Source organism: Gymnodraco acuticeps, unplaced genomic scaffold (assembly GCF_902827175.1).
Source record: "Gymnodraco acuticeps unplaced genomic scaffold, fGymAcu1.1, whole genome shotgun sequence".
NCBI lineage: Eukaryota > Metazoa > Chordata > Actinopteri > Perciformes > Bathydraconidae > Gymnodraco > Gymnodraco acuticeps.
The window spans coordinates 25699-48333 of record NW_022989943.1 but is presented as its reverse complement, the minus strand read 5'-3'; the positions used below and the strand labels follow the sequence as shown (position 1 = coordinate 48333).

At 41.2% G+C, this 22635-nt stretch overlaps 2 protein-coding genes across 7 annotated transcripts; both read right to left on the bottom strand.

Annotated features, from left to right (window-relative positions):
- Positions 1-396: 396 nt before the first annotated feature.
- LOC117542496 (uncharacterized protein C22orf15) lies at positions 397-5998 on the bottom strand. 6 transcript variants are annotated; one of them, XM_034210202.1, is made up of 7 exons: positions 5762-5998; positions 4562-4599; positions 3790-3879; positions 3561-3643; positions 1552-1674; positions 1023-1091; positions 397-924 (listed from the first exon to the last, which is right to left on the bottom strand). In XM_034210202.1, the coding sequence occupies exons 3-7, from the start codon at positions 3870-3872 to the stop codon at positions 812-814; spliced, it is 471 nt and encodes a 156-aa protein (XP_034066093.1). In that variant the 5' UTR covers positions 3873-3879; positions 4562-4599; positions 5762-5998; the 3' UTR covers positions 397-811. The 6 variants fall into 6 exon arrangements, with proteins under 6 accessions (XP_034066093.1, XP_034066095.1, XP_034066092.1 ...); XM_034210204.1 differs by lacking the exon at positions 4562-4599 and having other exon boundaries at positions 3561-3647; XM_034210201.1 differs by lacking the exon at positions 4562-4599.
- A 2364-nt stretch (positions 5999-8362) lies between these two features.
- Positions 8363-21975, bottom strand: adora2aa (adenosine A2a receptor a). Its single transcript, XM_034210196.1, has 3 exons — positions 21823-21975; positions 15672-16293; positions 8363-9930 (listed from the first exon to the last, which is right to left on the bottom strand). The coding sequence occupies exons 2-3, from the start codon at positions 16016-16018 to the stop codon at positions 8937-8939; spliced, it is 1341 nt and encodes a 446-aa protein (XP_034066087.1). The 5' UTR covers positions 16019-16293; positions 21823-21975; the 3' UTR covers positions 8363-8936.
- Positions 21976-22635: the final 660 nt, after the last annotated feature.

Here is a 22635-nt window from a genome sequence, read left to right as displayed (position 1 = left end):
CGACCTCCGGGGCATGAAGCCAATGCGGAAGAGACTTTTTAATAATGTACAAAACAGCGTGGCTTTCTGAAATAAATACAACAATCTAAGAGGAACAGATGCATCCAGAAGACAGGACTAAACATCAAAAACTGAGATTAAAGTATACAATAAATTAAAACACAATAAGGGAAATACAGTTGTGTTCTTCAAATATGCTAAACCGTTTTATTTCATTTTTCTTTTTTTTTAAATAAACTTTATTCATCAGTTTTTGCATGAATATTTTGTACAATTGCATTATGTAAAAAGTAAACACATGAATTCCCTTTATATATAAAAAACATCACACATTGCAAAACACTATAGCCTAAAACTATAGCATAAAACACACAACAAAATAAACAACAATCCAACAAGGAATATATGTAATTTTACTCAAGTACAAGTACACATTTGAGGTATTTGTATTACACTTGAATATTTTCACTTTATCATACTTCTACTCGTCTACATGTCAAAGCAAATATTGTACTTTTTTCTCCACTGTGTCTTTGATAGCTTCATAAAATATATAAATCACCTCATAATTATATTGTATTAAAGGTACACCTACCAAGCAGTGCAAGTATAAACTCCACCTTCAATAATTCATCATTAATGATATAGTAAATTAGAATAAAATATATGATTCTAAAATGGGTAATTCTGCATAATCAGTATATTTTGATGCAGGACTCTTACTTGTAACAGAGGGTTTTACGCTGTAGTATAGCTAGTTTGACAAACTGTGCAACATGTGAGTACTTCTTCCACCTCGGACTTTAAGAAACTATTTGATGTGTTTTTTCTTGTTGTTTGCAGAGATGTGTTTGCTCCTCTGCGTCCGTCCTCTCGTCTTCTTCTCTTGCTCCTGATCGGGGTTAGACAGTTTCCTCAGCAGCTCTACGAAGGAAGAAATTAACATTTAATTATATTTTAATGTTGACAAACAGGAGGCTTTAGAGAGCCTTTTTTAATATATAAATCTGCTGGTTTGTCACCTGTTATCTCCGGGTGTCTGCAGGGGTTCAGGAGAGAAACATATTTCTGACCTGCAGCATCATCCTCTCCTGGAGAAAATAGATCATATATTAATTAGTATTTTAATGTAGTATAATAACAGCTCGATACATTTGTAGGATATTCTCCCCATATATCAATATGAAATATATATATATATATATATATAATGTAGAATACCTCTAGTATAGCAGCAATACAGTAATTTAACACTATACAAACAAATGAAAACATATTTATTTTATTTTGTAATGAAAGAGACACCATTTTTACACAATCTAATTCCCTTAATATATTATTAATAATTATTTACTTTTATTATAATTGATTATATTCATTTTAATATTTTATTAGATACATTTTTGGTTTGTTTTGGACGAAGGCATACCCTAAAGCTCCTTTATAATAAAAAAACAATGCATTTACAACTGATGTAATAATGTAACTTACAAAATAAAAATAAAGTTGTGTCTCTTATTGACATTATGTTTAAGCATTAGATCCACGTACTGCACACTCTCAGCAGGAAGTAGTGTTGTCTCTCCGTCAGCACGCTGCTGGCCAGAGCGACACTTTGCTGCTTCGCCTCCAAATCCATCACTTTCCCACCGCCGTCCATCAGCTCCACGCACTCTGCACGAGGGAACGCTTGATGTTACTATTACAAGACATGACGGAGGCCTGAGAGGCAATTGAGCTTCAAAGGCAGGCAAGGCGTTTATTTATACAGCACCTTTCAGCACACGGCAACCCAACGTGATTTACCAAATGAAAGAGACATTTAAGAACAAATACAGTGGAAGCACGTGGCATTTCAAAACAGGCATTTAAACAACGAATATAATGAAATCAACACAACAGGTATAAAACACATGGATAAAAAGCCATACTACAATTTGAGACAACTCATCCAAATGCAGCGTCAAAGAGATACGTTTTCAATCGCGATTTAAAAGTATCAACCGTTGCAGCGGACCTGCAGGATTCAGGCAGTTTGCTCCAGATGGTCGGGGCATACTAAACGCTGCTTCTCCATGTTTAGTTCTGACTCTTGAAGCAGAGAGCAGACCCGTCCCAGAAGACCTGAGGTTCATATTTTTGCAGGAGGTCGTTGATATCATTTAAACCATTCAGTGCTTTAGAAACCAGCAATAGCACTTTAAAATCAATTGTTTGGCAGACTGGAAGCCAGCGTAAAGACTTCAGTACTGGACTGATGTGATCCACTCTGTTAGTGAGGACTCGGGCAGCGGCGTTCTGAATCAGCTGCAGCTTCCTAATGCATTTTGTGAGCCCTGTGAAGACACCATTATGCGTTTGTAAAGGCTTATAGGAAATAAGTAATTTTACTCAAGTATATTTGAGGTACTTGTACTACACTTGAATATTATTATTTGTTTCTACTTTATACTTCTACACGTCTACATGTCAGAGCAAATATTGTACTTTTGTCTCCACTGTGTCTTTGATAGCTTCATAAAATATGTAAATCAACTCATAATGATCAAAGATGCTCTATTATGCTTCAGTAAAGGCTATAGACTATATTGAAGAGGCCCCACTATTTGTGTCCCTTTCCTGTAGTGTGTTATTTAGGTTTGTGTGCATGTAAATGGTGTGTAAAGGCTAAAACCCAGAGGGAGTCATTTAAAGGTCACCTATCATGCTATTTGTAGGCAATAGCATAGCTCTCAGATATACACAAATATAAAAAACATGTCTATGAAGTGTTTTGCTCAAAACACCAAACAGATCATTCTATCCATGCCTCATATCCCTCTATTTCACTTCCTGTTTCAAACGTGCTGATTTGGGGTAAAAAGCTTTAAAAATAAAAAGCAGGGGTCTGAGCTCATGCGGGACCCGGCAGCTACTGTCTAAACTAAATGCTGCCGTGATGAAACTCCATATCATGGATTATCAAGGATTCTCTCTGAAACAGTCTGGAGCTCAAAGGCTTTCTCTCTTGCCGGTTATACCACAAGGTGAGTTCCTTTTTACTTCCTGCTTCTTCACACACATGCTCTCCAGTACAGGTTAGCTCTGAGTGTTAGCGATGCTAATGTAAACACAGACCATATTACGTCCAAAACAGTCGGGCATTGTTTCTGATAGCAACTTTCTGATTGGGCCGTGGGTCCACATTTCAGATATTACGTCATATCGGACGCAAATCTGGATCAGCTCCGTTGTTCCCCGTTTTTAGAGATTTGGGTACGGAGGAAAAGAGAGAGGGTTTTATTTCCTGACGCTGCGTGAGTTCCCCGACACACCGGGGACACATTTATGTATAAAAGATATCTAAAAGTGCATTTTGCATGATAGGTCCCCTTTAAATAAAAACATTTTATCTGTAAAACATGTACAAACTTTTTTCTACTATGAGGTAATTTTTGTAAACACAAACACTTTTTTCAAATCTTTGCTGTTGTTAAAAATGTGATATGTAATATTTTAAATTCAGATATACTCGTTTTAAAGTCATTATAATAACCATTACTAACATTTGTGTTTATTACCTTTGAAGTCCAGACCGCATCGCTCCTTTAAATGATGGATGAAGTTTATCAGCTTACAGTTGAGATTTAATATCTCCATCCTGCTGTCTGGCAAGAAAACAATATTGTTAAAAATAAGAGATGAAAAAAAACACCATTTACATTTACATAATCACATGAGGATAATTGGACTTGTTTTTAAACACTTGAAAAGCTACCAGAATATAAAAGAACGAGGATCTTTACTAACCTCCGTGCAGGATAGTGACGAACATGTTCTGCTCCTGACTCAGTGCTCCTCCACTCACACTGACTACCAACTCTGACCCACATGTGTTTACTACAGAGAGCCCCAGAAACACACAGAGAAACAAAAGAGGCCCTTAAATCTGTTTTGGTGCACACTTTGTGACGTAGAGATGGCACACACACACACACTTCTTTTGCATCCTCCTCTTCTTCTCCTTTCAAAGCCTTATAAACGAGGGGTTACTGTTGCTTGTATCCATGGTGTCCACACACACACACACACACACACACACACACACACACACACACACACACACACACACACACACACACAACACCACACACACACACACACACACACACACACACACACACACACACACACACACACACACACAACACACACACACACACACACACACACACACACACACACACACACACACACACACACACACACACACACACACACACACACACACACACACACACACACCTTTAAAACTGTACGATGTGTCTGTATTTTCTACAGATTTAAGAATGAGAAATGTTATTTAGGAGCTAACACACTAAAAAGAGGTCTCAGTTGTGAATCTTTTTTAAAAAGCACGAAAGACCCCTAGGGAAGCTTTGAAAAGAAGTACGCTCTGCACCCTTTACCCTGAACCCACAGGGGATTGCTGGGAAAATAAAGAAGTCCTAACATAGTTTGACTAAATAACCCATTTCCCATAATGCTCTCTGGCTATAGACATCCCTATCTGATATGATACCTCGCCTGGGGAAACGCCTGCAGACACGCCTTCAGCTTCTGAGTAGAGACGGTGTCATTGTGGACATTAATGACGGCAAATACAGTAAGGACACTTTAAATGTAAAAGGAATTTATTGAAAGGCGGGACTTTGTGCTCGCCTGCATGTGACAAGACATTCAGCAGAGACACACAAAAAGGCTCGAGTCATGGGTTTGAGTTTAAAGGGATATTTCACCAATAAAAGGATCATTTGTGTATTAATAACTCTTTGCTCACATGCCTCAACTCTTACCAAAGCATACACAGACAGACCATTCTTGATGAATTGAAGTACAGTGAGTACATCCTAAACAAATGCATTTCCAGTCAAATATTACAATTTAAAGCTCATTTTCAGGGTCATATTTGTATTTTCTGCCTCTCCTTTAATGTGCTGCAGCTCCTCTTTTCACCCTCTGTCTGAAACCAGAGCCCAGTCTGCTCTGATTGGTTCGCTGGCCAGCTCTGTTGTGATTAGTCAACCGCTTAGAGATGTCCCGCCCCTCAGCCTATCACGTACAATGTGTTGGAGCGCTAGCCAATAGAAGCACAGGTGTTATATAGTGATGTCACTATGTTCAGGAAGCTACTTTACTTCAATTCATCAAGACTTTTCTCTGCTTTTCAATTCTTCATTTACAGTGGAGGTAAATGTAAGGAAACACTGAGTGAGTCGTTGATTGGAGGTGAAGTATTCCTTTAAGTCTAATCATTAACAATCCACTCATCAAACTCAGAAGTCAACAACATGAGAAATAACTTAGAAGTCACAGTGTCACACTTTCAGCAGACCCAAACACAGAGTTAGGGATATATTACCGAGTTTGGGGCCTTCGCTTTAACACATTATTATGAAACACACGTGATGTGGGAGAAGCTGGATTTCAGTGTGAGAGAAAGGAAAAGGCTGGATGTGAAAAAGGTTTTTGCAAACGAGCGTGAACGTTGCTTCGCAGATTTATTGAAGTCTGTGCACCACGCAAATGACGTATGTAAACGTCTTGTTTTGTAAGTGCAATACAGAAAAATACGGCGGGGAATGTGGATTCAAAAAGATTCATTTGTAAATGTAAGTGAGACTCAACCTTGTGAACACGAAGACAACAACACATGGTTTAAAACGTGGGACACAAACACCTGACTCATGTTTGAAGTGTTTTTAGAAAAAAAAGAACTCACAAAGAACGGTTGGAGACAATTTGCTTTGGGTCGTGCACGCGGTTTGTCTGTAGCCTCATCCCAACACCCCTCCTCGACTCCTCCTTTCCTCACTCGCTTCTCTTCCTTGCATCTTAGCTCCGCCTCCGTAAGATGCGAACGAGGGACACGAGGAGGTGACGCGAGGACAGAGGAGTCCAGGGCTGCTTCTCAGGTCGACTATTTTCATTTCCTCGCTCCTCGGTCTCACCGGAAGTTGATTTGCCTCCTGCGCCATCTTGAGTACCGTCCCATGGCTCTTATTTCTGCCGGAGGACCGAGGATCGAGGAGCGAGGAGCGATCATGGAGGAGCGATAACCGAGGAACCACCAGACCATCCTCCGATGAAATCCTCAGATACTCACCCCGCCCCCTTACTGTGTATCGCTCACTGATTGGACGAGGCAGTGCATGCACTGATCTGATGCTTCTTGACATGAGAGCAGAGTGAAGAAAATACATGAACCTCACGGGAGTCACTCCTCAGTTTATACCGTGTTTTGTTTCAATTCATGTTTCATTTAGTTACAAATATGTGATATATCTGAACAACAAAGTGGTCACAAATCATTTAATTCATTTTTTGGAAACATTTTCATGATCGCTTTTTTCGTTTTACATTTTCATGTATTGTCATTTCCATTCAGTCAGTCATTAAGTGCTATTGAAATGTTAATTTACTACATATCCAAACAAACAAACAAAGTGTGCAATCCAATGAATGTTAATCTAACTGGGTTTTGATAGATAACATATCTCTTTTTCTTCTCTCAATTATTTTATTTATTTTGTGCACTCTAATCAATATTAAACAAACTATTGTTCGTTTATACATTTTAAGAATGGCGTTTATCTTTTTTCAGAATGAGTTCTTATTGTATTTAATGTATTTGGGTCTACAACAGATGATACAAATGTTTGTGTCAGTAAATGTGTACTAACAGAGGCGGGGGTGTTTGTGAAATATTTATTTAAATGAATGAATCTTTCTCTCGTTAGTCAAGGAATTCAATGTATGATGGTTGGTCCTGCTTTTGTGTTTCGTTTTGGTGTAAAATGTAGCCTACATTTAAATAAAAATATAATTATAGTAATGTGAAAGCCTTTTAGAAATGAATTGCACATAATAATTCCCACGGAGCTGTGAGCACTTATACATTTATGTGACGCTTTTCCACTCATCTTCCAGTTGTCCGTTTTTCTCTGTTGAAATCGACCAGCTGTGAAGGTGGGGGCGGGGCTTTTATACAGTGAAAACACTTCCGCGTAGTCTGCTCGCGTGTATCCTCTCTTTCGTCTCCTCCCGCACCCCTCCTCCCTCACCCCTCCTCGACTCCTCCGTGTGCATTTCAGCTATTGGGACGTCCTTCAACATGGCGTGTCTTGATCGATTTCCGGGTCAAGTCCCGGAGGAGGAGAAGAGAGGAGTCGAGGAGGGATATTGGGATGAAGCTTCTGTGTGTGTGAACGCGTCATCATCCAATCTGCGCACCTGGGAGGACGGGAGGTAATTAACCTATATGTGTGGGTGATCAGCTGGGATGAGAGGTTGCAGAGGAAGCCACACGTTTTTCAACCGTGATCGTTATGTTTTAAACAAGATTTTAGATATGTGAGTCTTAAAAGAACATTTGAAGTAAATAAAGCATTACAAATGACGTCATGGTGGACCTCATCCTTCACAACAACACGCGTTGGGAACTCTGACTGCTAACCTCCATGAGTAGCTTTTTTTGATGAGCGATCGCCGCTACAGATCTGCATATAAAAATAAAAGGAGAGACTTCATATATCTGGTCCGAAGTATTCTGTGGATTAAAGCAGTGGCGAACCGTCAGGGCCTTCAAGGTATTCAGAGAATACCCTGGAACACTCAGATAAAACAAACACAAAATCGATTTAATAATTTAAAATGAATAATGAGAATCGTATCCGTGTTGTTGATCTGTAATATTACAGTGGTACGTTGATTTGTTTGTCCTTCTCGGACCATGCTCTACGCATTTCAGTGGTTTTGTGTTAGAAAAGAAAGCAACCAATCAGATCTTGTTCTGGGTCTCTGGGTAGAATATCCTTCAACAAGGTATTCTACATCCTTGATCGAATGCCCTGGCCGTTGCTCTGAATGAGAGCGTACGTTTGGACTGACAGTTTGATCAACCAATCCTATATTGATTTGTAGCCAATGGGCGTGTTCTTTCAGAGTTTCCCTCGGTTCCAGGTGCTCTAGAAGGCCCTCTAGAAGTTAACTGGCTCGAGACAGAGGATCTAGATGAATGCGACGAAGCAATTCATGCCGTTTTATTGTTTTTAACGTTGAAATGACAAGTGCACTAGGTGAAGATAAAATTGTTGCGGAATTGTTGTGAGTACTCTTTTCAAGACGACAATTCAGTGAAAAGACGGACAATATAATGCCGCGGGGGCGAGGTGTGTGTGTGTGTCTACAGAAGGTCCAGTTGTGATAGACACGGTTCGCCACTGGATTAAAGGCAACAAACAAACGACATTTCAACAACAGTGCAGAGACTTCATTTTCTTAAATAACCTCCCCTTCTGAATAAAAACAAGCTGGAATAAACTGAGGGGGCGAGACTGTTTGGTTTTATTAAGCATTTTCTTGATGTTAATAGTTCATCACGGGTCTTGTGAAGTATTTTAACTTTGCACGTCTATTTGGTTTTTTACCGATCCACAATCCACGTTACAGTGTTTGCCATTTGTCTTTGTTTTCCTTTAAAAGACACATTTTATTCATGTTCGTAACGTCCGTAATGGCTCACACAACCTCTCTCCTAAACAATCCTCCAGTTTTGTGTCTTTCCATCTTCTTCTTAGCAAACAAGCTACAGGTTCATTCGCCAATAACTGGACTGGAGTGTGGAGCAAAACTGGATTTGCATTAGGGGCTTTTGCTGAACGTACAGGACCCTCGTGGATGGGACTAATATCGCGATTTGCATCATCAGGAACGTGTCCGCAAAGTTTAAAATGGCCTTTGCTCCTGTCCTGTCATACGCACTACGTCCACTAGAGGTCACGGTTTCTTCTTATATTCCTTTTTGTTGGTGATGTAGGAGCTGGAGCTTCTGACCCACACCTTTGAAGCTGATGAAGCCCATTCAATCATCCGATAACCGGGTTTTTCTGCATGCGTCATGACATGTTCGCCAGCTCTATAAAGCAACACTTCCTCTCCTGTTCGTCGTACAGCGATTCCGCCTGTGCCGACCTCGCCTCCTCTTCCACTTCCTGTCCTGCACTGTCGTGCTCTTGCTCTGCATACTGAAGATGATGATGGCGTCCAGGGATGTGTCTGAGAGCCTGCAGTGGACAGGGTCCCATTTTAGGACAATGGGAGATAATGACTGATAAAGGAGGCCGAGAAACCGCCACCAAACTTCCCCCGACAGTCGAGATGTGAGAGGAACATCTGCAGGAGCTTTCACAGCTGCTGCTGCTGCTGCTATGTTCAGTACAAGCGTCAAAGTTCATCCCGTCCGCTTTGAGTCTCATGGAGTTGCGTCTGCTGCTGCCGCTCTCGAAGGTTTCCTGCTTTCGAAGGATGTGTCGGCGGATAATCCTGCGAAAGGTTTGCCTGAACTCCCGGATTCGATAGGCATAGATAAAAGGGTTGATGACAGAGTTGGCGTGGGAAAGGATGATCGCCACGAACATGATCCACACTGGAGGACCAGCGCAGTCCGGACAGAAGAGCGTGAAACAGTTTATGATGTGGAGAGGAAGCCAGCAGACAGCGAAAAGTCCTACGATGATCGCTAGAGACTTCGCCGCCTGGACTTCTTTCTGCAGTGTGGAGCGAGACTTCCCCCCGTGCACCGCCTTCACCTCCATGAATTTGAGTTGGTGGCGAGCGGCCATGAAGATGCACAGGTAGATCCCCAGCATCAGCAGCAAGGGGATGAGCACGCAGGCTAAGAAGTTGAAGTAGACCATGTACTCCATGACCACCACGTCCTCAAACAGGCAGGGCATGAGGCCCGGGGGGCAAACGGAGCTGTTGCTGCTGTTGCTGCTGTCGGGGGGTTTGTGCCATCCCATCATGGGGGTCAGGCCGATGATGATGGATAACACCCAGCAGATGGCGATGATGCCCTGAGCGCGCTGCCCCGTCACCAAGCTGTTGTATCTGGGGAGGAAGATGATAGAAACATCAAATATAATATAAGAATGCTTTTCCCCCCCCTAAGGACAGCCATACTTAAAGAGGACATATCCTGCTGATGTTCAGGTGTATATCAGTATGTAGTGTCTCTACTTTAAAGAGTCCTCTCCTGCTGATGTTCAGGTGTATATCAGTATGTAGTGTCTCTACTTTAAAGAGTCCTCTCCTGCTGATGTTCAGGTGTATATCAGTATGTAGTGTCTCTACTGGGACATGTCTCCATGCTTTAATTTTCAAAAAGCTCTTTATTTTTCTCATACAGCCTGTCTTTTCACCCTCTGTCTGAAACCAGGTGTGAGGGAGAGAAACTCCCTCTGGAGGGAACACAGGGAGCTGTTAGGATGTTAGATTTTGGTCACCAAGCTGTCGTGCCTGGAGAGAAAAACGAATTTGTTTTTTTTTCTAAGGACATCCATACTTAAAGCGGCCTAGTTTATGGTTTCACATGAGACAAAGTCTGAAAAAGTTTGTTTAACCAATCCACCGCCCTTCCCTTTCTCCCGTTTATAACCTCCTAACCTATCAGGCTCTCCTCTCCTCTTTCTCTGCTTCGATCTCTCAGGCAAAAAGCACTTTCTTTCAAGATAAGATCCAATCTTCCTATTCCAATCCCAAAAAACTATTCTCCATCTTCTCCACCCTCTTGGACCCTCCCAAAGCTCCTCCCCCCTCCTCACTTCTGTCAAGCGACTTTGTTACCCACTTTGAAAAAAAGGTTGATGATATTCGCTCTTCTTTTTCTGACTCACCTTTACTCACCGCTGGGTCACCAGACTCTCCTTCCACCAACACACTTACCTCCTTTTCCCCTCTCTCTCCAAGTGAGGTTCTTACCCTCATTACCTCTGCCCGCCCTACCACCTGCCCTCTGGACCCTATCCCTTCAAACCTCCTTCAGACTATCGCTCCTGATATTCTACCGTTTCTCACCCATTTCATCAACACTTCTCTAACTTCTGGTCACTTTCCAAACAGTCTCAAGGAGGCAAGAGTAAACCCTCTCCTAAAGAAACCCACTCTCAACCCGTCTGATGTTATAAACTACAGGCCTGTCTCTCTCCTCCCGTTCCTGTCTAAATCACTTGAACGCGCTGTCTTTAAACAACTCTCCTGTTATCTCAATCAGAACAACCTTCTGGATCCGCACCAGTCTGGTTTCAAGGCAGGTCACTCCACAGAAACTGCTCTCATTGCTGTCACGGAATAACTGCACACTGCCAAAACTGCATCCCTCTCCTCTGTCATCATCCTGTTGGACCTGTCTGCTGCATTCGACACGGTGAATCATCAGATCCTCCTTCGCACTCTCCAAAAACTTGGAGTTTCAGGCTCTGCACTTTCCCTCCTCACCTCATACCTCAAAGACCGCACCTACAGGGTTACTTGGAGAGGGTCTGAGTCCGACCCTTGTCAATTAACTACAGGGGTCCCTCAGGGCTCTGTTCTTGGTCCCCTCCTCTTCTCCCTGTACACAAACTCGCTCGGATCAGTCATTAGCCCGCATGGTTTTTCTTACCACTGCTACGCTGACGACACCCAATTAATTCTGTCCTTTCCCCGCTCAGAGACCCAGGTCGTCGCACGCATCTCTGCTTGTCTAGCTGACATCTCTCAGTGGATGTCTGCTCATCACCTCAAGCTCAACCTTGACAAGACTGAGCTGCTCTTCCTTCCGGGAAAAGATTGTCCCACTCTTGACCTAACAATCAACATCGGCACCTCAGTTGTTTCCCCGACTCAGACTGCAAGGAATCTGGGTGTGACCCTAGATAACAAACTGTCCTTCGCTGCAAACATCGCTGCTACAACCCGTTGCTGCAGATACACGCTTTACAACATCAGGAAGATACGTCCCTAGCTGACACAGAAAGCGACTCAGGTTCTGGTCCAGGCTCTCGTCATCTCACGCCTAGACTACTGCAACTCCCTCCTGGCTGGTCTACCTGCATGTGCCATCCGACCTCTGCAGCTCATCCAGAATGCAGCGGCTCGTCTGGTCTTCAACCTTCCTAAATGTTCCCACACCACTCCGCTCCTCCGCTCCCTTCACTGGCTTCCGGTAACTGCTAGAATCCACTTCAAGACACTGGTACTTGCTTACCATGCTGCGAATGGATCTGGCCCTTCCTACATCCAGGACATGGTTAAACCGTACACCCCAGCGCGTGCACTACGCTCTGCATCAGCCAAACGACTCGCTGCACCCTCGCTGCGAGGGGGACCCAAGTTCCCATCGGCGAAAACACGTGGGTTTGCTATCCTGGCTCCAAGATGGTGGAATGAGCTCCCCATTGACATCAGGACGGCAGATAGCTTGCACATCTTCCGGCGCAAACTGAAACTCATCTCTTTCGACTCCACTTCGAGCGATAGATTTATTAACAAAGCACTTATATACTAATAAAGGACTGGCTTACCTAAAGCCAGTTGAGTAGCACTTGAAATGTTTGGCTCTATGAAACCTGATGTACTTATATGATTCTGTTTTCTTCAAGGTTGTGTCTTCCTGGTCGAATGTACTTATTGTAAGTCGCTTTGGATAAAAGCGTCAGCTAAATGCAATGTAATGTAATGTAATGTAATGTTATAATACTCCACCAGACTTTCTATTTCAAACCATGTTATGATTACAACCACCAGAGCGCGCCATTTAGCTACAAACGGAAATATGGTACATCTGCATCTCCCTGGCCTTTTCTTTCAGAGAGATAAAGTAACTAAGTACATTTACTCAAGTACTGTACTTAAGTACAATGTTGAGCTACTTGTCCTCTACTTGGGTATTTACATTTTATGCTCGTTTGTACTTTCACACTGGATCAACACTTAAACAATACTTTAGATAAACCTGGATTAAATTCACAATTAGTTTAAACTAGTTGCACCTTTACCAGATTTGAGAACACTTTCATGATCAATCATTATAAAACATATCATATATATTATTCTGAAATGGATCAATCTGCACAATGACTACTTTTACTGTCGCTACTATCACTATATTTAGATGAGAATACTTTTCTACTTTCACTTGAGGAACATTTTGAATGCAGGACTTTTACTGTAACAGAGTATTCCTACACTCTGGTACTTCTACTTTTACTCAAGTACAAGATCTGAGTACTTCTACTTTTACTGAAGTCCAAGATCTGAGTACTTCTACTTTTACTCAAGTCCAAGATCTGAGTACTTCTACTTTAACTCAAGTACAAGATTTGAGTACTTCTCCTTTTCCTCAAGTACAATATCTGAGTACTTCTACTTTTACTCAAGTACAAGATCTGAGTACTTCTACTTTTACTCAAGTCCAAGATCTGAGTACTTCTACTTTTCCTCAAGTCCAAGATCTGAGTACTTCTACTTTTCCTCAAGTACAAGATCTGAGTACTTCTACTTTTCCTCAAGTACAAGATCTGAGTACTTCTCCCATCTCTGTTGAAGACGACTTACGTACATCTATGCAGTTAAAAATATATATTTCATATGGAAGCCATTTCATAACTCCAATAAGGCCACTTCTCCAAATCAAAAACAAAACAAACCCTGACTTTGGCGATTAATAAAAGTCTGATTTTCCATGTGATCCAAAAAAGTACAAACCTTTCCGATTATCTATTTTACCAAAGCTTGTCCATGCCAGATTTTGAGACGTTACAATCATTAGAACAAATATTGTGGCTTTGTACGTCTTTGGGCCGTAACGAGTTGATAATATTCAGTATTCGGTAGATATGAGGTTTCCCTGGACTTGTCCTCAGATCAGCTGACGGCTCGGTGGAAGCACTTCTCATGGCGGAAGTAAACGAGCCAGAATAAACAAACAACGGTCCTGCAGGCCGCAGAGGAAGGTCTATTCTGGGGAGGCCTGTGTGGGAGAGCAGCTGAGATATTTGGCTTGTTTCTATCACATTCTTCAGATGTTAAAGTGCAGAGGTTAATGTTGCAACAACAAGTTTTTGTTGCAACAACAAATTTTCCTTATTAAATGTCCATTTTATATTTAAATATTGCTTGTTTTTATTTGTATCTCATTAAATGTCCATATCTCTTTACTAATTCATTATTTTGATTTATTTCTCTCTATATTTCCAAATGTTGTATTAACTTATCTCTTCTTTTATTAATCGAAACATTTCAAAATGTAGTTTTTTTGTTAGTGTGCATTACATTATAATGTTATAATCTAGTAAGGGAAGCATGCTTGCTTAAAGAAATTCAAAAGAGTGGCGCTTCCCATAATGGTGGTCGGCTATAAAAGGTCACAATGAGCCCACTCACAAAGCATGGGAGTTGATTAACCCTCCGGTTGTGTTTGTTTCCCCCCCTTACTTTGGTGTTCAAATTTGACCGGTCCTGTTTTAACTGCTATTACATTAACACAAAAACCATTAATCATCACCAAATTTCATTTAACACCCTTTCAAACTGTACATATTGCATCAGACTACTGGTATACATGAACAACTGCAGTAAATATACAAAGAACAGACACTGAACATGTATTGCGTCTGCCAGGTGTGATCCATGTGGGGGGAGGGGCACATAAGAGCGGGAAACGTGTCAAATTGTTCTGTGTGTGTGTGTGTGTGTGTGTGTGTGTGTGTGTGTGTGTGTGTGTGCCAGGTGTGATTCACATGGGGGATTGGGCACATAAGGAGGGGAACACATCTAGCGTATGTGTGTTTTATCTGATCCGGATGGTTACACCATGGGTGTTACAAAGTTGACTAAGTCATCCAAAATGCAATGAAAGTGGTGATCAGCAATTGTATATGTTCAAATGACCCGAACACAACAGGAGGGTTGAAGAGGTCATATTCTGCTCATCTTCAGGTTCATACAGGGGAAACACAGGAATATAAGCCTTTGCAGACCATTTACATGCACTAAAATCACACATTAAGAGAGGGAAACCCCAGAATAGAGCCTCTTTAAGATCTGAGTTAATGTGATGAGCTGAAAGGTTAAATATCTGGACACGTACCGTCTAATTTGATATCCTAATCTAGGCCGACATTCAACATAAGCGGTTTAATAAGCGATGTGTTTTACCAGTTAAAATATGAAGTAGGATCACACAGGGGGTTTGGGGGGGGGGGGGGGGGGTCACAGTCTGTGTAAGTAATTAGAGCGCCGCTCGTTGGATTGCCCCGGAGGGAAGCGGCCTCGTGGGAGACGCCATTTCTGGAAACACTTAATCTGCCAAGGGTTTCTGGATCAAATATCAAATGTCGATACTCATAAATACAAAATGAAATATGTGGTTTTATTGTGAGACCTCCACTCGCACGGGGACCAGGAGACGGATTACACTGAGCTGAGAACAAAATATATAGGAGTGCCATGAAATTTGTATGATTATTTGTTAACTATCTATTTACTTATTTATTTATATTTTGACATTTAGCTATTTACTTGTTTGTTTTGTTTTTAAATATTTCCACATTTTTGTATTCACTCTTTGAAATTCCTCAATTTCTTTGCTTATTTAAAATGTATTTGTCTTTATAAGGGAGGTGTGTGGCGCAGTGGATAGTGCGTTGGTGTTGGGATCAGGTTCAAACCCCACTGCAGTCAGCATGTCGTTGTGTCCCTGGACACTTCACCCCAAACTGTATTGAGTATGTAAGACATTTGGATAAAAGCATCTAACAAGTAACATGTATTTTATGACACTCCCATGTCTCCACCCCGGCTCCACTGACCTGAGCGATATCTTGATGGCGATGTAGCGGTCGATGGCGATGGCCAGCAGGCTGAAGATGGAGCTCTGCGTCAGCACCAGAACGAAGCAGGCGATGAACAGGCAGCCGTAGAAGTTGGAGCAGAACCCGGTGCTGATGGCGATGGAGAAGGGGATGGCGAGCACCCCGACGGCGATATCTGCCACCGCCAGAGACACCACGAAGAAGTTGGTGATGCTCTGCAGGTTGCTGTTGAGGCACACGGCCCAACAAACCAGAACATTTCCCAACACGGAGAACACGGCGATCAGCAGCTCCAGCACGATGTAGATGTGGAGGTAGTAGTTAAGGGGGGGTTCTTCAGACATCGTGAAGGAAAGGTCAAAGGTAAGGAGGGAGGAAGCCTCGCCTCAAACACCATCGCTGCAGCCGGGCGCCTCACCTCCACAAACATCCACCGCCAAACTCCTGACGAGAGAAATGTATTTACTCCTCACTGCACACTCAAAGGCTCCAGATAGAATCCTCTGCTGTCCCCTTCCCTCAGTTCCTCCGCTCTTAAGTCCTCCCCGCTCACAGCCTTCTTCCCATGAACCTCTCGAGGGGCTGAGATGATGCCAATAATCACTGAGGCAACGTGACGCTGCAGAGACAAAAGAGGAAACGCTGTTACAACATAGGAAGAGGATCTCAACATGTTGTGTGGTTTTGAGAAGTCTGCGTATTTTGCAAGTTCCTACGAAGAAAACCCTTTAAGCTCTTCCACGTTAAACTCTAAGTGACATCACTAGGCAACAGTTGTGCTCCTATTGGCTAGCGCTCCAACACATTGTACGTGATGAGGCTAATAGGCGGGACATCTCTAAGCGGTTGACCAATCACAACAGAGCCAGCCAGCTAACCAATCAGAGCAGACTGAGCTCTGGTTTCAGACAGAGGGTGAAAACTGAGAAAAATAAAGAGCTTTTTGAACATGAAAGCATGGAGACATGTCACAGTAGAGACACTACATACTGATATACACCTGAACATCAGCAGGAGAGGACTCTTTAAAGTAGAGACCCTACATACTGATATACACCTGAACATCAGCAGGAGAGGACTCTTTAAAGTAGAGACACTACATACTGATATACACCTGAACATCAGCAGGAGAGGACTCTTTAAAGTAGAGACACTACATACTGATATACACCTGAACATCAGCAGGAGAGGACTCTTTAAAAGTAGAGACACTACATACTGATATACACCTGAACATCAGCAGGAGAGGACTCTTTAAAGTAGAGACACTACATACTGATATACACCTGAACATCAGCAGGAGAGACTCTTTAAAGTAGAGACACTACATACTGATATACACCTGAACATCAGCAGGAGAGGACTCTTTAAAGTAGAGACACTACATACTGATATACAACCTGAACATCAGCAGGAGAGGACTCTTTAAAGTAGAGACACTACAATACTGGATATACACCTGAACATCAGCAGGAGAGGACTCTTTAAAGTAGAGACACTACATACTGATATACACCTGAACATCAGCAGGAGAGGACTCTTTAAAGTAGAGACACTAGCATACTGATATACACCTGAACATCAGCAGGAGAGGACTCTTTAAAGTAGAGACACTACATACTGATATACACCTGAACATCAGCAGGAGAGGACTCTTTAAAGTAGAGACACTACATACTGATATACACCTGAACATCAGCAGGAGAGGACTCTTTAAAGTAGAGACACTTACATACTGATATACACCTGATCATCAGCAGGAGAGGACTCTTTAAAGTAGAGACACTAGATACTGATATACACCTGAACTCAGCAGGAGAGGACTCTTTAAAGTAGAGACACTACATACGATATACACCTGATCATCAGCAGGAGAGGACTCTTTTAAGTAGAGACACTACATCTGATATACCACCCCTGAATCATCAGCAGGAGAGGACTCTTTAAAGTAGAGACACTACATACTGATATACACCTGAACATCAGCGGAGAGGACTCTTAAAGTAGAGACACTACATACTGATATACACCTGAACATCAGCAGGAGAGGACTCTTTAAAGTAGAGACACTACATACTGATATACACCTGAAACATCAGCAGGAGAGGACTCTTTAAAGTAGAGACACTACATACTGATATACACCTGAACATCAGCAGGAGGAGGACTCTTTAAAGTAGAGCACTACATACTGATATACACCTGAACATCAGCAGGAGAGGACTCTTTAAAGTAGAGCCACTACATACTGATATACACCTGAACATCAGCAGGAGAGGACTCTTTAAAGTAGAGACACTACTACATGAACATCAGCAGGAGGACTCTTTAAAGTAGAGACACTACATCTGATACCCGACATCAGCAGGAGAGGACTCTTTAAAGTAGAGACACTACATACTGATATACACCTGAACATCAGCAGGAGAGGACTCTTTAAGTAGAGACACTACATACTGATATACACCTGAACATCAGCAGGAGAGGACTCTTTAAAGTAGAGACACTACATACTGATATACACCTGAACATCAGCAGGAGAGGACTCTTTAAAGCAGAGACACTACATACTGATATACACCTGAACATCAGCAGGAGAGGACTCTTTAAAGTAGAGACACTACATACTGATATACACCTGAACATCAGCAGGAGGGAGGACTCTTTAAAGTAGAGACACTACATACTGATATACACCTGAACTCAGCAGGAGAGACTCTTTAAAGTAGAGGCCACTACATACTGATATACACCTGAACATCAGCAGGAGAGGGACTCTTTAAAGAGAGAGAGACACTACATACTGATATACACCTGAACATCAGCAGGAGAGGACTCTTTAAAGTAGAGACACTACATACTGATATACACCTGAACATCAGCAGGAGAGGACTCTTTAAAGTAGACACTACATACTGATATACACCTGAACATCAGCAGGAGAGGACTCTTTAAAGTAGAGCCTACATACTGATATACACCTGAACATCAGCAGGAGAGGACTCTTTAAAGTAGAGACACTACATACTGATATACACCTGAACATCAGCAGGAGAGGACTCTTTAAAGTAGAGACACTACATACTGATATACACCTGAACATCAGCAGGAGAGGACTCTTTAAAGTAGAGACACTACATACTGATATACACCTGAACATCAGCAGGAGAGTACTCTTTAAAGTAGAGACACTACATACTGATATACACCTGAACATCAGCAGGAGAGGACTCTTAAAGTAGAGACACTACATACTGATATACACCTGAACATCAGCAGGAGAGGACTCTTTAAAGTAGAGACACTACATACTGATATACACCTGAACATCAGCAGGAGAGGACTCTTTAAAGTAGAGACATACATACTGATATACACAGAATCAGCAGGAGACTCTTTAAGTAGAGCCACTACATACTGATATACACCCTGAACATCAGCAGGAGAGGACTCTTTAAAGTAGAGACACTACATACTGATATACACCTGAACATCAGCAGGAGAGGACTCTTTAAAGTAGAGACACTACCTACTGACATGAACCATTATAACAATAAATAAATCTAATCCAAAATACTTGTGTTTTAAGCAGGTTTCGCCCTTCATTGACAGGGAGATAGAGACAGAGGTGATAAAGCAAAGGTCAACCTTCAGATCGCTTTTCTTTAAGAGTAATTCCTGGAAAAACATCTATTCCCAGCTCTTGGATAATTCTATCTGTGAGCCATCTTCCCTAAAAGGCTCAGCAAACAGGAATCTGCTGTTTTTGAGTTGAAGAATCCCCTCAGAGAGAATCTGTCTGGAGGTTGAGTTGTGTGAGATAACAGCTGCAGCCTCTGCTCTCTGAAGCAGGGTTTCCCCTCTGGGACGAAGACACACTATTTATTAATAAAGAAAACTTGTTATTTCAAGGTTTTTAAATTCTATTTGACTCGCTTTTGTTGGTCTTTCCTCTGAAGTCAGGTATTCATGTGTCTTGATGTCAGAGGGATGAGGTGTTGCATTGCAGTTTATTATAATGTATTAAGCAGCACAAAAAGAAATCCCAGAGGAGAGCGAGGGGAATAATAGATCTGTGAAATCTAGGAGGCTCCCATGCTATCAATGCAACAACAAGAAAACACTACAAAACACTTGAAGGTCAAACATGTGTCCTCGATAACTCCCAGGTGCAGGACTCTTCCCTTTCGACCAGGTTTGGTTCATCCCAAGAAATAGTCTTTATAGGAATAGGAAAATAAATAAATATATATTAGTGCTGGGCAACAATTGATGATTTTCTGCGATTAATTGCAATGACCAGTTATTTTCTGTTTCGGTTCATGTGAGCGCTGCAGCAGTTTATACTTAAAGTGATGAAGATTTGAATGCCTTGCTGCTTCAACAAAACAATTTGCAATCAACAAAGTACCTTTCCATCTATTTATGGTAAATGTTCTGTACTTATATACCGTCTTTATCCATCTATCTTTTAATTCGACATCAAGAGGGGATCTTGTGCTAACTATAAAAAAGGTCATTAACTCCTTCTTCTTCTTCTTCTCTCTACTAACGACTCTTTTTACCAAGAAGTTGTATAAGTGCGGCTCCAGAGATAAGTGTAACAGTGAGGTCTCTTTATAAGGATTTGATCACACTAGCACCCACAGGACACGCTCAGAAAACACTTCTTTATACTTGCATTTATTAATTATCTTTGCTTCATCATGTCCTGCCCTGCAGAGGAAGTGAAGAGGAACACACGTCACACCTCTCAGCTTCCTGTCAACTCTACGGAGGATCAAAGTGGCAGCAGGTCTGCAGTAAAACGTGAGCTCTGATGATAAGAGACTGCTATAGCTGCAGTTTTAGAGATTTGTAAATTGAATTTCTCTAAAACAAGACAAAAATGAGTGGAATTAAGAATGAGATCCACAAAAACAAGAATCAAAGGACAGAGATTTGGGCGATTGCAACTTCAAAGTCTATATAGGGCAGAAAAACGTTTTCAGAGAAGTGCGGCGATAATGTGCCACATGATGATCTGTGTTACCAAGAATTACTTCCCCCTTTTTTATTTCACACCTTGACAGCCGACACTCCTGCAGTGAAGTTTCATTTCTGCAGTGAGGTGCATTTAGCTCCCTGGGTTAAATTATCACTTTTTAAAATAATAATTTGTTTTAAATGTTCTTAACACAGTGTGCACAAAGAGGATTTTAGCCTTTGCAGACCATTTACATGCACTGAAACATATAGAACACACGACAGAAAAGAGAAACCCCCCAAAACACAATAGGGTCTCTTTAATATTATTACACTTTGAACAGAAAACACATGGACCCTGTTTGTTAGCTGTTAGCAGTTAGCTGTTAGCTCGTTAACCATTTATTCACAACGTTAACATTGTTAGCTTAATGTTTCTTAAGGACACAGACCTATAAACCCACTGTTTACTTTGCATTGTTAGTTATTATTCAAACAAACTACAAGTACCTCACATGTGTACTTAATCGCTGGACATGAGTAAATATACTCAGTGGCTGTCAGACCTGTCAGTCCAGTTAGCATCTAAGCTAACTCTCAAATAAATGAAATAAATAAATCAGAAAATGCAAAAAAAATTAAGGAAATATTTGAAGAAGTAAAAAATAAAATAGGAAATATAAATACAAAAATAATAAACAAAATGTGTGGAAATTAAAAGACAAAAACAAAATCAAACAATAGAAATAACGATTTGTATTTTTATTATTACATTTTATTTTCCAATTTTTGTGTTTATTTTTATATTAAACATTATTATTATTATTATTTCATATTTATTTACATAAAGTCATTGTTATATCTTGTCGCGATTTTGCTTGGCTTTCCTCCATTATCTGATTCCTCTTTATATATCCTTCGTTGTTAATTTGCGTATTTATTATTCTATGCAAACCACTTGATATTTCCACATTCATCTCCTTATTTGTTTACAGATCATTATTCTTTTATCGGCACTCTTATGACTACATACACACGGAGCTCTACACGCTGTCTGCCACATGGACATTATTTATCATATTTCAATCATGCATGTATCACAAGCTCATATATGACGCATAATAGAGTAAAAACACTCTTATTTTATGAAACATTTAAGTTGTTATCGATCCAAATAACTCACCTTTCTCACAAAGTAGATTTCCGACACTGATCAGGTGTTAAAACACTTCCGACACTTTCCAAATATCGACAAATGGAACTTGAAGAATACGGTGAAAGTCAAAAACCAAAAACACGGTGAAAGTCTGCTGCACGCGGAGAGAGATAACAGCTATACGAGAGAGACTGAAGACAGATGAGAGGAGCGCTATCTGACACACACACACTTTCCTCGGCAAGGGGCGGGGCAGTTTATAACACACACACACACACACACACACACACACACACACACACACACACACACACACACACACACACACACACACACACACACACACACACACACACACACACACACACACACACACACACACACACACACACACACACACACACACACACACACACACTCACACACACACACACACACACACACACACACACACCGGCAGGGGGCGGGGCAGTTTATATCTGTCGAGGACACACGCTAAACCTGAGGCAAATTAAATAATAAAGTTAATATTCAAAATCAAATATTACACGTGATGACAAGTAGCCAGTTATTACTGTTTAAATAAATAATACACATATATAATGAACAATATCAACACAATATATACAAACATGAATAATAAATACAATAAGAAGATAGATAATAAATGTGGCTCACCGGTTTGACGTGTCTTTGATTCCTTTTACAAACATATTTAAACATTATAACATTTTTATTTTTTATTCAATCAATACCAGATATCAATAATTATACTGAACCAGAGGTTGGAGAAGTACTCAGATCTTGTACTTGAGTAAAAGTAGAAGTACTCAGATCTTG

Bases quoted from the DNA above. Each gene is read 5' to 3' on its own strand.
- LOC117542496 (XM_034210201.1), bottom strand. From the start codon at position 5,820: ATGAGGCTACAGACAAACCGCGTGCACGACCCAAAGCAAATTGTCTCC. The intron at 3,880-5,761 runs GTGAGTTCTTTT...GGCTCTCTGTAG, and splicing joins ATTGTCTCCAACCGTTCTTT to TAAACACATGTGGGTCAGAG. The intron at 1,675-3,560 runs GTAATAAACACA...TCCCTCGTGCAG, and splicing joins ATGCGGTCTGGACTTCAAAG to AGTGCGTGGAGCTGATGGAC.
- adora2aa (XM_034210196.1), bottom strand. From the start codon at position 16,018: ATGTCTGAAGAACCCCCCCTTAACTACTACCTCCACATCTACATCGTG. The intron at 9,931-15,671 runs GTCAGTGGAGCC...CTTCCTCCCCAG, and splicing joins GCCATCAAGATATCGCTCAG to ATACAACAGCTTGGTGACGG.